This window comes from Amia ocellicauda, chromosome 4 (genome assembly GCF_036373705.1).
Source record: "Amia ocellicauda isolate fAmiCal2 chromosome 4, fAmiCal2.hap1, whole genome shotgun sequence".
NCBI lineage: Eukaryota > Metazoa > Chordata > Actinopteri > Amiiformes > Amiidae > Amia > Amia ocellicauda.
The window spans coordinates 15,776,628-15,790,299 of NC_089853.1; the positions used below are offsets into that span (position 1 = coordinate 15,776,628).

Genomic DNA, 13,672 nt, shown 5'->3' on the forward strand with positions numbered 1-13,672 from the left:
TTTTCAATGCACCAGATTGCTTTTTGAGTTTAGTTTATTTTGATGTTCACTTTTAGGCACTTGATTTAGTTCCAAGTATTTATTGTTTTACACTTGATTCACTTGGTTTTGTTTAGTTGATTATGATTTATATCAGGATTTTTTAATGTTTTTTAGAAATACATTTATTTATTTTTAAAATCATGAGCATTACAATTTTGAATGTTTTTATTTATGAAGATGTAAAATACTAAATCAATAAAAACAGTATTTTACTAAATAGGGGCAAGGAGGAAGCCTTTAAACTAGAAAGTTCCACCTCCGGGGACGGATACTCCCCCTGCTGGAACCCAAGTCCAAGTGCTTTTATTCTTTTAAATTATTGTATTTTCAAATAATATGATTTTATTGAAATTAGTTGTTTTTTACGGTGGCCCCTGTACTTAAGCGTTCGGGTAGTGTGTGCGCTCCTTCACAATACAAAATACATATATTCGGTGCACAATAGTCATTAAGTGAGAGCTGCCCACCGTTATCAAAATCGAGTCGGATTGTAGAAATCGTGTAGTGTGACCCCAGCTTACGTGTTTGCACCTGAAGAAAGGTGTGCTATTTGAGTTTATGTTGTGATGACTTGAGTTCATTATATTGAGAGCATGTATTTGCTGAATGAATATATATTGCAATGAATGATTTATTTGGCCACTTTTTGTGTAAGGTTTTGCAGAAAGAGTTTTGAACATTGAAACGTGTGGAAACAGGTGAATAGTGTTTACGGTTATGGGAAATGTGTGGATGTTTTTGGGAATGATGTAAGGGTATGGGTTTTTGTGCTACATGAACCAGTTTTTGTGTTCAAGCAATCGAGAAAAACTAAATGTACGTGCACACACACAGACCCACATACGCACAGACAGTATTGCGTGAACTGTAATGTTTTAGTGTTCAGCTAATCAAAGCATGATGTCCCTTTATTAATGTGAAATCACTCCTCTTATTTCACTGTTAACATCTGTGTTTAGTTGTTTCTGTTAACTCACCAACACACCATGTGCATGGCAATTGCTTTAAGAAACACTTAAAGTAGGCTAACATCACTTTCTAACCTGTAATATAACCTGCATCAACACTTCTACTTGAAATCGAGCGCTTGTCTCATGCACAGTGTTGCCAGGTCCTCTCCATAATTTACCCCCCAATCTGGTCCTTAAAATCCCCCAAATCACATATTCCCCCTGACAATTTGAAACAAGGTGAGGGCTGAGGGGTGCTGCTGGTGAAGTGAGGTGTGGGGAGTCCACCCCCATTTTTCTTTTTGAAATTGTGTTCTTCCTTTTGCACTTGCGTTGTGCTTTTTGTTTTTGCATGTGTTTCTCTTTTTGCAGTTGCGGTTTTCTTTTTGGATTGGTGTTTTCCACTTAAGGGCCACCGTAGTTTATGAATGCACTTGATGATTTGTTATTGTTTTGATTGTTTGGTAGTTTTGTTTGATTTGTCTGATGCATTGGCCCTTCCCCCTTAAAAAAATGCACTACATGGTTTTGTTTTGTTTAGTTCCTTACATGGTTTTCATGTTCTTTACTTTGTCTAATGCATTCACCGTTCTTTTACAATGCATCAGTTTTGTTTTGAATTGCCATTTTTATATTGATGAATTGATGTATTTGTTTGTTTTTGGGATTGTTTATTGTTCTGATTATGATTTATTTAAGAATTGTAATGTTTAGACCATTTTTGAGTTTTTTTTTTAAATGCAATCATTAGAATTAAAAATGTGAATGTTTTTATTTCGAATATGTAAAATACTCTACCAATAAAAACAGTATTTTACTAAAGACTGAGGAGACGGGTGGAAAGACGGAATGCAAACAGCCCTTTGTGCTTTAAAGAAGAAACCTTTCAACACAAACCGCACTTTTCCTCTGAACACGCAGAAGAGTTTAAAAAATAAATAAAATAAAATAAAATAAAAAACGCGACACGGCAACAGGCTACAAACCCTGCACAGCTGCGCAGCTTCTCAAGAGCGACTGCGCAGAAGCAGCCGCGGCTGCAAAACAATCGAGGAGCGCTGTGACAAAGACGTGAGCGTCTCCACAGACCAGGTACACTGCATGTGCGAGCGCCCCCTAACCAGGAGGAGTGAACTGCCTCAAGGGCATGATCTTGCGGATTTCATGGTACATATGGCAAAGTTTGTCAGCTAATCAATAAAACAACATGCATGTTTTAGTGGTGTATGTATACATTATAACACAATTTCCATGTGCTCCATGCATTTGTAAGTGCACATCAGGCAAGGAATTACATAATAATACATAGATGTGTTTTACATCAAAACACACATTAAATGTATATTGGAATCCAGTGTAAATATTATACACAAACAAAGAGTTGTAATGAATTTGATCAATATGTGAGTTTTTAAGTTTTTAATCCCAACAATGAGCAGGAATAAAGATTTTTACTAATGAAACATTACAATCTAAGGCAAAAAAGAAAAGACATCTGTTCAACTGTAATACTTTCTGACCTCATATTTACTTTTGTCAGGACTGTGTTCTCAGAAGTCACCAGATATGGCCAATCATCTCCCCGGGGGGCATGCCCCCAGACCCCCCATGCTTGACTCTGCCTCCCCCCGCGTCCCTTTCTTTTGTTTGTCAAAGGTGGCAGCTCTGGACTATAATGATCATAGTCTCGTGTAAATACACGCAGCTGTTTCCGTGTGACTAGTGACTGATCCCGACATTGCCATTCGTACAGTCCGTTCACTATTTTGGCTCGAAATTCGCTCCGTAGTTCGTGAAAGCCTATTGCTATCACTATATAAGTTGTAAAATGCACAATCAATCCTGTTAAGTTTGCCTGTTAAATATATATATATATATATATATATATATATATATATATATATATATATATATAAACGTATTAGTAATTAAGTAATGTATGCATTATTTGTATCTCAATCAATGCAGCCCACAATTAAACTATCAGTCCTTAATGTTTTCTTTTCCAATTACGTCTGCTATACATCATTATTATAATTGTAGTAGCTTGTTTATCATCATCATCATATTAATTGGTCTTACATTTTTGAGACCCTGTTAAAAACTCACCCTGTTCACATGACAAGGGGGAAAGTCCTCACGCCTCATCACATGACCGGAAGCAGTTTTGTCTTGTGACGGAAGCTTTTAATCTGTGTTGACTTCCTGTTGTGGCGGGACTGCAGAGGAGCACAGCCGCAGTTTTATTTGTAAATAGGTCTGGAAGTCGGGAGGAGAGATTGAATCCTTACACATAACCCCCCGTAAGAATTACTTTTATATTCGTATTATATCGACACCACTGCACTTGCCTGGGGAAAAGACTGACTGAGCGGTTGGGGCCCTAAAATTAACTTAACTGCAGCTGAAGAAAGCATTATCAACTACATCATCATCATCATCTTCTTCTTCTTCTCCCTGGCGCAAGACTTCCCCATCTGTAGCCATGGCTGTTGTCGTTGAGAGCAGTCTGAAAAAAATGCTCTCCAAAGTAAGTATACATTCACGAACCGTACTGCGTGTTCCTGTCCTCTGTATTTGGGTTTCGTGTCTTACCTGCTGGTTTCGATCACGTCAGTTCATTGTGTCTCAGGTTACATTCCTCTGTGTGTTATTCATTTAGCCACACACGGTATTAAGAGCCACGTAATGTCATCCTATATTTTGTATTCGTTGTGTGTGTCCTGTCAAGCACAAAATCAGTGTTGATGATTGAATCGTTCACAAGTTTGACGATACGTAAAGGAAGGGGTAAATGGAACAGCAGTTTGTGATTGGGTGAATCTGAAAAGGTAACATGTAGGAAACCTAGGAGGGACGACTATCCAGATAATAAAGGAGGCACAGAAAGGGTGTGCTTGAATTTCTCTGTAGTTTGACAATTGCGTCATAGTTCCACTAGACTTCGGCTCCATAGACACACTACGAATCTTTGTTAGCCATGCTGAGAATGAACTGTAATTGATCTGGTCCATAATCTTAGTCACAAGCAGCTATAGTTCCAGATGTATGTACCCAGGAATTTCAGTGTTTAATTGTATGCGTATTTATAATTCTTATATTGATTGAGCCAAGGTATGATCATTGGAGCAAGTTGTTACCTATATTTTAGATGCCTAAACATCGTTTTTAAAATAGTTGCTAGGTGTATATTTTACGAAATTACATGTTATCAAGATGTAAGTTCAAAGGAACCTAGTGGGGCAGTGAAATGACAATATCACATCATTGGAACCCTTATAATCAACCTTTTTATCAATTTAAGGTCTGCTTATAACCATTGCATTTTAAAATGGGCTTCTGTTGAAAGGTCTTCTTCATTTATGTCTTCCATCATTGGACACACTGCCTAACCTCGACAGGCTTTGCTTTTAAAGATTGCCGCTGCATGAATGTGGTCTGCTTTGTGGCAGGTAGTGTAGCTGTTCTCAATGGCTTGGCTTTAGTGAAACTCATTTAATGAAAGAAAAATATATCTAGGTCCATATCTGATGCTGCTGATATTGCACTCCTAAAATTGAATGCCAGTTACAGCTGAGATGAGTGCAATATTGAAAAAGTGAATGTTGATAATTACATGGTGGGATTTTTTTCTGTAGTTGCTTTAAAGTCTTTGTCTTTCCTTAGCAATACAAATACAGGGACTTGACCGTCCGGGAAATCACCAATGTCATCTCCCAGTACAAGGACCTGAAGCCTGTAATGGATGCTTATGGTAAGCAGAGACACTTTGCCTTGCAAAGAAGCAAACACAATACAGAATGTGTGAGGTGCACTGCGAATGGCTTACTGCAGGAGGAGGTGTTTATGAGAGCACACAATCAAAATCTCCAACTGAAATCCATGGGAAACAGTCAACATATGTGAAGCACATCCTTAATCATTAATAACAGCACCAAAATGTGGTTAATGTGCTTATATTTTGTTATGAATCCTGTATTTTTATGTATGTATGTATGTATGTATGTGAAGTGCTTTGAGCTGCACTGATTCGGAAAACAGCTATAGGAATAAATATTTTGTTTACTATTATTATTGTCATTATATTTAATACTCACAGTTTGATCTGGAGAATTCTCTCTTCAGGGCTTCTTGAGATCTTGGTAAGTGTTTCTATTGTTTTCCTCCTGCAGTGTTCAATGATGGCTCTACCAGAGATCTCATGAGTCTCACAGGAACCGTGCCAGTTAGCTACAGAGGTAACAATGACTCCTTTATTCTAATACTACAATACTGGAATGTGTGGCCTACTCCTTTACCATAGAGCCACATAACTGCTGTCTTTTTCTACAGAATGTGATGGCTTACTGTTTGTGATTTCATCCATTGCTGTTGACCAGTGTTTCTCTAAAATAAACACAATAGGAGGTAATGGAAATTCTTCATCACAAAATCTTTTAACATTTTGCAAAGTAAATTTTAATAAGCTCTTCCAGTACACATGCATATAAAATAAGAGAATCATCTAAAATGGTTGTGGGTGTGCAACCTTTTTTTCTTTTGCATTTCAGTGATGCACTTTCTTCCCCCCCTTTAATTTTTTATGAAAATTATTTCCTCCCAGTTTGAAAGCTGTATTTGTTACTCAGCTCAACAAAGTGACTGCTGTGCTTAACATACCATGTGGCATCGAGAGGACCACTGATGATGTTCTCACTATTACTAATCACATTGCCCACTAAACTACAGAGATATCTGTTGTGTGACATGGCAAGGAAATCTTTAAGGCCACTGCACTCCAGCAGTATTAGCCAGTTTGGTGGTGTTGGTGCCATAGTGCAGACTGGAACCAGCACTCTCTGGAGTGTAGGAGTCAACCTGCAGAGGTTTTTATTGGTTGAACTGCAGTTGATATCATAAGTTAATTCAACTAATTTCAACACATTTACCCTTATAGAGACATATTAAACTTGCTGGCTTTTCTTCTTTGAAGACCAGAAGTTTCATGCCATTGCTTATTTATTTATGTAACATTTTATACAAAAATGTATAATAGACCATAAAACATTTTACACCATCAATCGTGTGATGGTCGTAGGGCCCGTGCTGGCCCCTCCTGGATATTGATATGATGCATGATGCAACATCTCAAGGCCATTTACAGCAGACAATATGATTTTTATTGTTTAGTACTTTGCAGACTTTACTGCTACCTCAAACTATATTATGTATCACAGCTAAAATGTTGCTTCTGGTTGGAGACTAATTATAGGTACATGAAATGAGGTGCAAGTAAATAAATGTATATCAATCATATTTTAATAAGTCGTTGAAAGGGTTTTATTTTGGGAGCAGGGGAATGATAATGATAAGTCCCATATACAAAACCTCAGCCCTGCGAGAACAGTTCTGTGCGGATGACAGTTTAATGCCACATGATGTTTCTCCATTATATTCAAAATACCACAGTAATGTTGGCTCGGTGACTGTTTGGAGGAAGTTGTGAAAAGCACATTTGTACTTGTTTCCCTTGCTTCTAGGAAATGTCTACAACATCCCAGTGTGCCTGTGGCTCCTGGACACCTACCCTTATAACCCTCCTATCTGCTTTGTGAAGCCCACCAGCGCAATGATGATCAAAACCGGGAAACACATCGACGCCAATGGCAAGATCTATCTCCCCTACCTACATGAATGGAAACACGTGAGTTTTCTCTCAAGAGAGATAGTAATGTTTATAATTATGAAACATGTGCATTGTGTCTAGCCTGCACACATGGCAAACGCCAAAACACAAATTGCATACTGAAAAGCTTTCAGTTGGTTTTCTCTGTAATCTGTGCCCATTGTTGACATTTATTAGGAAAGTAATGGCTGTTTGAGATCTTCTATTATAAGTAAGAAAGGCATATTTACTGTTTAAATGCAGATCTATTTGTAGGTATCTGATGCTCACAGTGGCACGATGCCTTAAAGTCGTGGTGGTGAGTGCGTGTCACACAAGCATATTTTTATCAGCCTTGTATCAGTACATTTGGGGACCATGTTAAAACATGACCTGTTTGCATTTGCTTTAACTAAACAGGTGCTCTGAGGTGGGCTGCAATACATTGGCAGAATATCAAGCTGTTTTTACAAGACTTGATGTACAACATGTATCTGACAGTGCAAGCCCAAACACTAAACAAAGAAACTAAGTTATTTCTAAATTGGCTAAATGGTGCCATCATCCACACTCCTTAATGTGTTGCTTAGGCCAGAGGTGGATTTTGAGGCGATTTTCCCTGCTGCACTTTCACTAATGTGCTGTTAATTTTATTCCTGTGCCAGCCCCAGTCAGACCTGTACGGTCTGATCCAGGTGATGATCGTGGTGTTTGGAGAGGAGCCCCCTGTGTTTTCTCGACCCACAACACAGACCTCCTACCCATACCAGGCCACAGGTCCACCTAACCGTAAGTGCTCCTTCTACCTGGGAGTTTGCAAAACATGATCTGGCACCATATCCTCTTCGCTTCTTGCTCTGTCTTCACTCTGCTATGTCCTGCCCACGAGCCATCAACAGACATGATCCCTTCTTCTCCTTGCCCCTCTCTGGGCGTGACGTCCAGAATGACTGCCTTGTCAAAAGCATTAGTCAGCAGAGAAGAAGTATTGGTGCACGACTCATTTGCTTCCAAAAATAAGTTGGTTACTTTTATTAATTTCTTGGAGGTAAATATATATTGAGATATGTAATATATATTTATTATTTACGATAACATTTTGTGTGTAAGGCTTTTCATTTGCACCCCTTCATTGAATAACCATATGAATTGTAATAATTTTCTGGTGTTTCAAAGGATTCACTTCCTTGACACTAGATGTCACTTGATGTCTGTGATTCACTGTGAGAAGCTCAGGACCCCGTACAGATTGAATAAAACTGATTTCTCACTCACAGCTTCCTACATGCCTGGTATGCCAGCAGGGTCTCCATACGGCTCCAGTCATTCTACTAACCCCAGGTAAGGCATTTGTATATGGAATGCCAAACTGCTGGAATGTACCAGCTGTTCCATTAATGCATATTTGCGTCAATACCTCAAAATAAGTCCCCCTCATCCCTGGGATGGGAATAAGAACAGAATAGCCTTCAGAGCCCTTTCACAGGTGCTGGATGTTCCCTGCAAATTACCCATCTCCTCAGTCTGACACGTGATATTAAAATTATAATATTATAAATGCGTGTATTTTTGCTGTTCTGGCTCATCGCCACGCCGGTAGCTTGTGCAACCTGAAAGATAACAACTGTCCAGGAACAGCCTTGCTGCAGTCACTGTGAACAGTCTTGGAAAACCATTTCATGCTTCATCAATGAGCTGTTCTTCTCCCTCCAGCGGATACCCCAACTACCAGTACCCCAGTGGAAACTCATACCCTCCAGCGGGCAGCACTCCACATTACAATGCCCAGCCACCAGTCACTACTGTTGGTAAGCTACCTGAAGGGCTGGGTTTTACTTTCAAGTGATCACAGCTGTCACCCTTCAGCTTATGTCCTCCAATTAAGTCCCATGCCAGGACCAAAATATATATATATGTATGTAAGGGTGTAACAATCTGAACAGAAAGGGTTATGTGGATAATCTACAAAAACAAGGCAGTAGACAATATGAATGACACTGCAACTGTGTAAAATCTTTCAGAGCTGTTCTTCATATTGTATACATCAGAGTATTAGGTTTTAGTCATTGTTCATTTGATGCCAGCATTGACTTTAATCTGCTCCCTTATATGTTCTGACCACAAGATGTCACTATAATTAGGCCTCCCACCCTGAATTCAACAACAAATAGAGCTTTAACCTGGATATTCTGTATTTAATGTTATTTGTTCACAGCATGCAAGTAATTGATTTTGCTCAGCCTTTCAAATCAGGGGTTCAGTTCAGTTCAGTTCAGTTCTTTGCAAACGTATGAGTTTTTCATTTTGTCTATAAGAAGTGAGATGTCATATGTCTGCTTTATCTTTTACTGTTAAAGGAAGAATACATAAACAAGATTCAACTGTGAATCTAAAGAGAAATGGAAATGTACTCAAATATTAGCCACAGGTCATTCTACCACTGCTACTGAATAATGAATCTGCATTTTCTTTTGCCTGTTGTCAAAGCCTCTTAGTCATGTAAGTTTTTCTTTTGCCAAAAGTAAGCAGGTATTCCTCCAGAGTAAGCTGTACTGGTACAGAATGCAATTGATAACAGTTTCAGAGTGTGTGTTTCTGTTTGTCTGAACAACTGGTGCCATCGAGTTGTAGAAATAAATGTCTTCAGACTGATTTAGTAACCCCAGGTGTTCTTGTGACCTATCAAGGCATCTGCTCTGTGCTTTGGCTCGGCCTAACCCTAACCCTTACCCTTCTGATCGCTACTGTAACTGCTATTGTGCCTCTTGCTGCTCTCCAAGTCTTGGGCTGGGCGCTGCTCCGAAGATCATGACTGTAACCCGAGCTGCTGTATTAAAGGTCAATAGGAGCTGGGAGTTCTGGCACTTGCTCTCTACTCCTGCAGGTTATATTTAGGCCAGGAGGAGAAGACAGAAGGATAAGCTTCCATAAAGAGCTTGGAGTCTGCAGCCCAGATTAACCCTGACATTCACACTGGCCTCTTGCTGTGTGCTGACTCAGTAGATCTGACCTGGGTAGATCGGAGAGCCTGGGTCTCTTTCTGATCGAGCTAAGAAACGCCTAGTGGCTTTCAAGGCTCTTTGGGTCATTTCCTTGAAATCAAGCAATAGTAATCAGTGCTTAAATATCTCCTGATATTATTCACTCTAACATTTATCCTAACATTAATCTGATACAGCTTCAGGGCAAAGTGGAATTATATTCAGTTAAATGTTCAACTGGCAAGCAAGTACAACCTGCACAATGTAAACCTCTCCATTGTTTTTATTCTTGTATATAATTCTTAATTCTACACAGTGTGGCCCTTTCTCGCCAAGCAGAAGTTGCTTTATTTTGGCATCTCACAGTTAGATTGTTTAGTGAGCTGAACAACCCATTGAACTGTGTAGCTAGAAGTCAGAGCCCGGCTGTTCTACCCCGGGGAAGTGTCCACGCTGGTCAGGGGTTAATATCTTATAGGGGCCCTTCTGTTTCGATCTTCTAGGTCCCAGCCGGGATGGTACCATTGGGGAGGACACCATCCGTGCCTCCCTCATCTCGGCCGTGAGCGACAAGCTGCGCTGGAGGATGAAGGAAGAGATGGACCGGGCGCAGGCTGAGCTGGATGCCCTGAAGCGCACTGAGGAGGACCTGAAGAAAGGCCACCAGAAGCTGGAGGAGATGGTCTCACGCCTGGACCAAGAAGTGGTGAGTCTCTGTTCCCCTTTCGCACACTGCCAGGGCAGCATGTCCTGCAAGATCACAAGGATCATCTGGGAGACCATGCTGAGGTCCAGACAGCCGACCGCCTGGTTCAGTGACATATTCTCCCTCTTAAAAGGGGCTTGGAGTCCCTGAACAAGTGGAGTCACCATGCTCTAGACCACTTGAGGCCTGCCAAGCTGACGTTTTGACGATGTCCAATCAAGCCACCAGTTGGGTTTGCAAGTCTACTGCATAATATGCAAGCATGGCATTGAATGAAAAAGATCACTGCTTGTGCAGGTGTTGTACCTATCTGACTAATGTCCTTTTTTATTTTTAAAAATAATTTAGCTTGCTAATGGGGTGTTAGTGAAATATTTCAGACAGCTAAAGCAAAGGACCAAGGCTCTATGTTGAGACATGCTCTGTAAGGAGACATTTGGTCCATAACTATTTTAAGAGGCTAAGGAGTAACCAGGGCACGTGTTTCCGTTTGGATCAGGCGGATGTCGATCGCAACATAGACCTGTTGAAGAAAAAGGACGAGGAACTGAGCGCCGCCCTGGAGAAGATGGAGAGCCAGTCAGAAAACAACGACATCGATGACGTCATCGTGCCCACGGCGCCCCTGTACAAACAGATCCTGAACCTTTACGCCGAGGAGAACGCCATCGAAGACACGATCTTCTACCTGGGGGAGGCTCTGCGGCGGGGTGTCATCGATCTGGAGGTCTTCCTCAAGGTACCGCCTCTCAGAGATCTCTTGATTTGAGTGCATGTGACTGGTCTAGTTTGGATCCAACAATTTAATCATACAATAAAATTTAATCATAATGAAAAATGGGTAAAAGGTACACCCATATAAAAGAAAACATTGACCCTCCATTAATGTATTCTTGTCTGTAGCATTAGAATCAAGCCTGTGCTTTATAGTGTGCTATTGTCCCTAATGCCTCTCTGTCTCTGTCGTTTCCAGCATGTGCGCTTGCTGTCTCGCAAACAGTTCCAGCTCAGAGCGCTGATGCAGAAAGCTAGGAAGACTGCCGGCCTCAGCGACCTCTACTGACCTCTGCCGACCTCCGCTGACGTTGACTCTACAATGATGCACACCAATACTCTTTTGAAGTAGCCTACAAAATCCCCCCCTCCCCCCATACTTATGGTTATTGGTCTCTTTCCCTGTCCTCTCAAATAAGATCAGATCAAATGTCTGCAGCAGCCCCCTCCTCCTTGTTTTCTCTGCATATTGACCTGCCTAGATTGTGTAGCATTCTCTCCATCACGTTTTAGTTTCCATTCTGTCTCCCCAATAGGGCAAACACTAAGGAGTAAACTGCAGTTAACAAACTGCAGCATTCTGCATAATGCATGAAATGAAAGCTTTATTTCTTCACTGCACAGAAGAGGCTGTGCGAGCCATTTCAAGGAGACCAAATTAATACATTACCGAAAGAAGTGGGCCGAGAGACAAAGTACGAGATGAGGCTGTTAGCAGTGTATTTCATAGGGTGTAGAGCAGTGTGGTCCTTCTGGATCCTGAGCCATTCCTCCCACAGTCCGGGGCAGAGCCGTATGTCAGCACCTGCAGTCTGTACTGCTGCTCTTCCCATAACACTTTGCAACAGGGTGCATTGTTGTGATGGTAGATACGTGGGCACACACCATGAAATCCATTAAGCTGTGGCACAAGCCTGTTCTCCAAAAATATCACAGTTCTGATTGTGCCTTTCACCTGCGTCTGCGTAGCACATTACCTGAGGGACACTTCATTACTGGTGCAGGAAATCTTGTCCTGATCATACAGGTTTTATAGTATTTGTGTACATCTATATTTCCACAGCGCATGGATTGGGTGCCAGGATGCAAATATTCTCATGAAGACAACAGCATCATGATAAATTGACAAGCAGACACATAACCTTTGGAACAGACTTTGTAGTGTTATCTGTATTGAATTACTAGTTCTTCCCATGGGTGAGATGGATGGACAGTTGTACATTGTATTCCCTCTCGTTCTGTGTTTTCCTGTTTATTTCATCCTTTGGTCTGGGATTCTGTGTGTTCTGAGCACCCATGCTAGTATTATACGTTTGCACCCTGGTTTTAAGGACTTTCCTCCGTTCTCTCATGCGGACTCCTGGCAGACTTTTATTTATATATATGTGTGATTATTTTCCATCAACCCTCCTGATCATGACAACTTCCCCTGGTGGTCTGACAATACTTATGCATTTTGATAGATTAATCTATTTTTCCCCCCTCTTTGCGAGCAACAGTGTGTACTGTTCCTCCATTTTTTTTTTTCCCCATCTTCAGATGATTTATAATAAACATATTATTGCACATCAGCTGGAAAATATATTTATAGAAAATCAAAGTATAGAAACTTTGGTCTTAAAAACATCTGATATATATATACACACATGCATGTATAGTCTTTTTGTTTGTTTGTTGCTGTTCTATTTAATTTCAATCCCTTTTTCAGCCCCAGCCTTTATGCAATTCATTTCTGATTCTTTCAAAATCTTGGTGGGGAAAAAATAAAAAGCTCACATTTTGCTGGGCATCTAAGCCTGATTGTTATAGAAAAACATGAAGATATCAAATACACCTTGCTGAAGGAGAAGTTATATCAAGTGAAAATGGTAGATAGTTTTTATTGTTTTTTACTTTCTAATTAAACTTAGATTTTACTAAATGCACTTTGATTGACATGTAAACTTGAGCATTGGTGGTATGGGTATTTTGTTTAGAAATAAAAAATAAATTGCATTTCCAGTTGGTTTGATTCTTGTTTTAATGAACATCACACTGCAGGAAGTCTGGTATTGCAGGTTCAAGATAGAGCCTTGAGCTGAAATGTTAATAAAATAAATATGACAATTTAAGTAAGTCGTATGGGACAATCAAACAAATACTAGGTAAATATAGAAGTGAAAAATATACACTTATGGATCGGTGCAAATAGACATGTTAAACGCTTGCATTAAAACACATCTTTAAAATGGGATCTGATGGTAGTACCATTCTGTAGCTTTCCAATGTGTTGTCCTGTTATTCTGTATTGGAACCTGACTAGCCCACACAAATACATGACTAACCTGAATTGCACTTTAAAATGTAAAAATACATATCGCAGATCTTAAGGACCTTCTGTGATTGCGCCAAAGTCCATCCATCCATCCATCTTCAAAATCGCTTATCCTGGTGAGGGTCGCGGGGAAGCCGGAGCCGATCCCGGCAGGCCTTGGGGCGCAAGGCAGGAATACACCCAGGACGGGACGATTGCACCAAAGTGTAATTTACAAAGCAGTGTTCATACCAGAAATCATCTTATTGAGATGTTAGATAC

The 13,672-nt window shown here is 40.3% G+C and overlaps 1 protein-coding gene across 1 annotated transcript; it reads left to right on the top strand.

Annotated features, from left to right (window-relative positions):
- The first annotated feature begins 3,176 nt into the window (after window positions 1-3,176).
- LOC136747846 (tumor susceptibility gene 101 protein) lies at window positions 3,177-13,092 on the top strand. The gene is made up of 10 exons (XM_066701099.1): window positions 3,177-3,522; window positions 4,659-4,746; window positions 5,165-5,230; window positions 6,512-6,675; window positions 7,302-7,425; window positions 7,914-7,977; window positions 8,350-8,444; window positions 10,121-10,323; window positions 10,823-11,062; window positions 11,297-13,092. The coding sequence occupies exons 1-10, from the start codon at window positions 3,478-3,480 to the stop codon at window positions 11,384-11,386; spliced, it is 1,179 nt and encodes a 392-aa protein (XP_066557196.1). The 5' UTR covers window positions 3,177-3,477; the 3' UTR covers window positions 11,387-13,092.
- The last annotated feature ends 580 nt before the right edge of the window (window positions 13,093-13,672 follow it).

Coding starts and splice junctions, on each gene's coding strand:
- LOC136747846 (XM_066701099.1), top strand. CDS start 3,478: ATGGCTGTTGTCGTTGAGAGCAGTCTGAAAAAAATGCTCTCCAAA. Junction 3,523..4,658: donor TGAAAAAAATGCTCTCCAAA/GTAAGTATACAT, acceptor GTCTTTCCTTAG/CAATACAAATACAGGGACTT. Junction 6,676..7,301: donor ACCTACATGAATGGAAACAC/GTGAGTTTTCTC, acceptor TTCCTGTGCCAG/CCCCAGTCAGACCTGTACGG.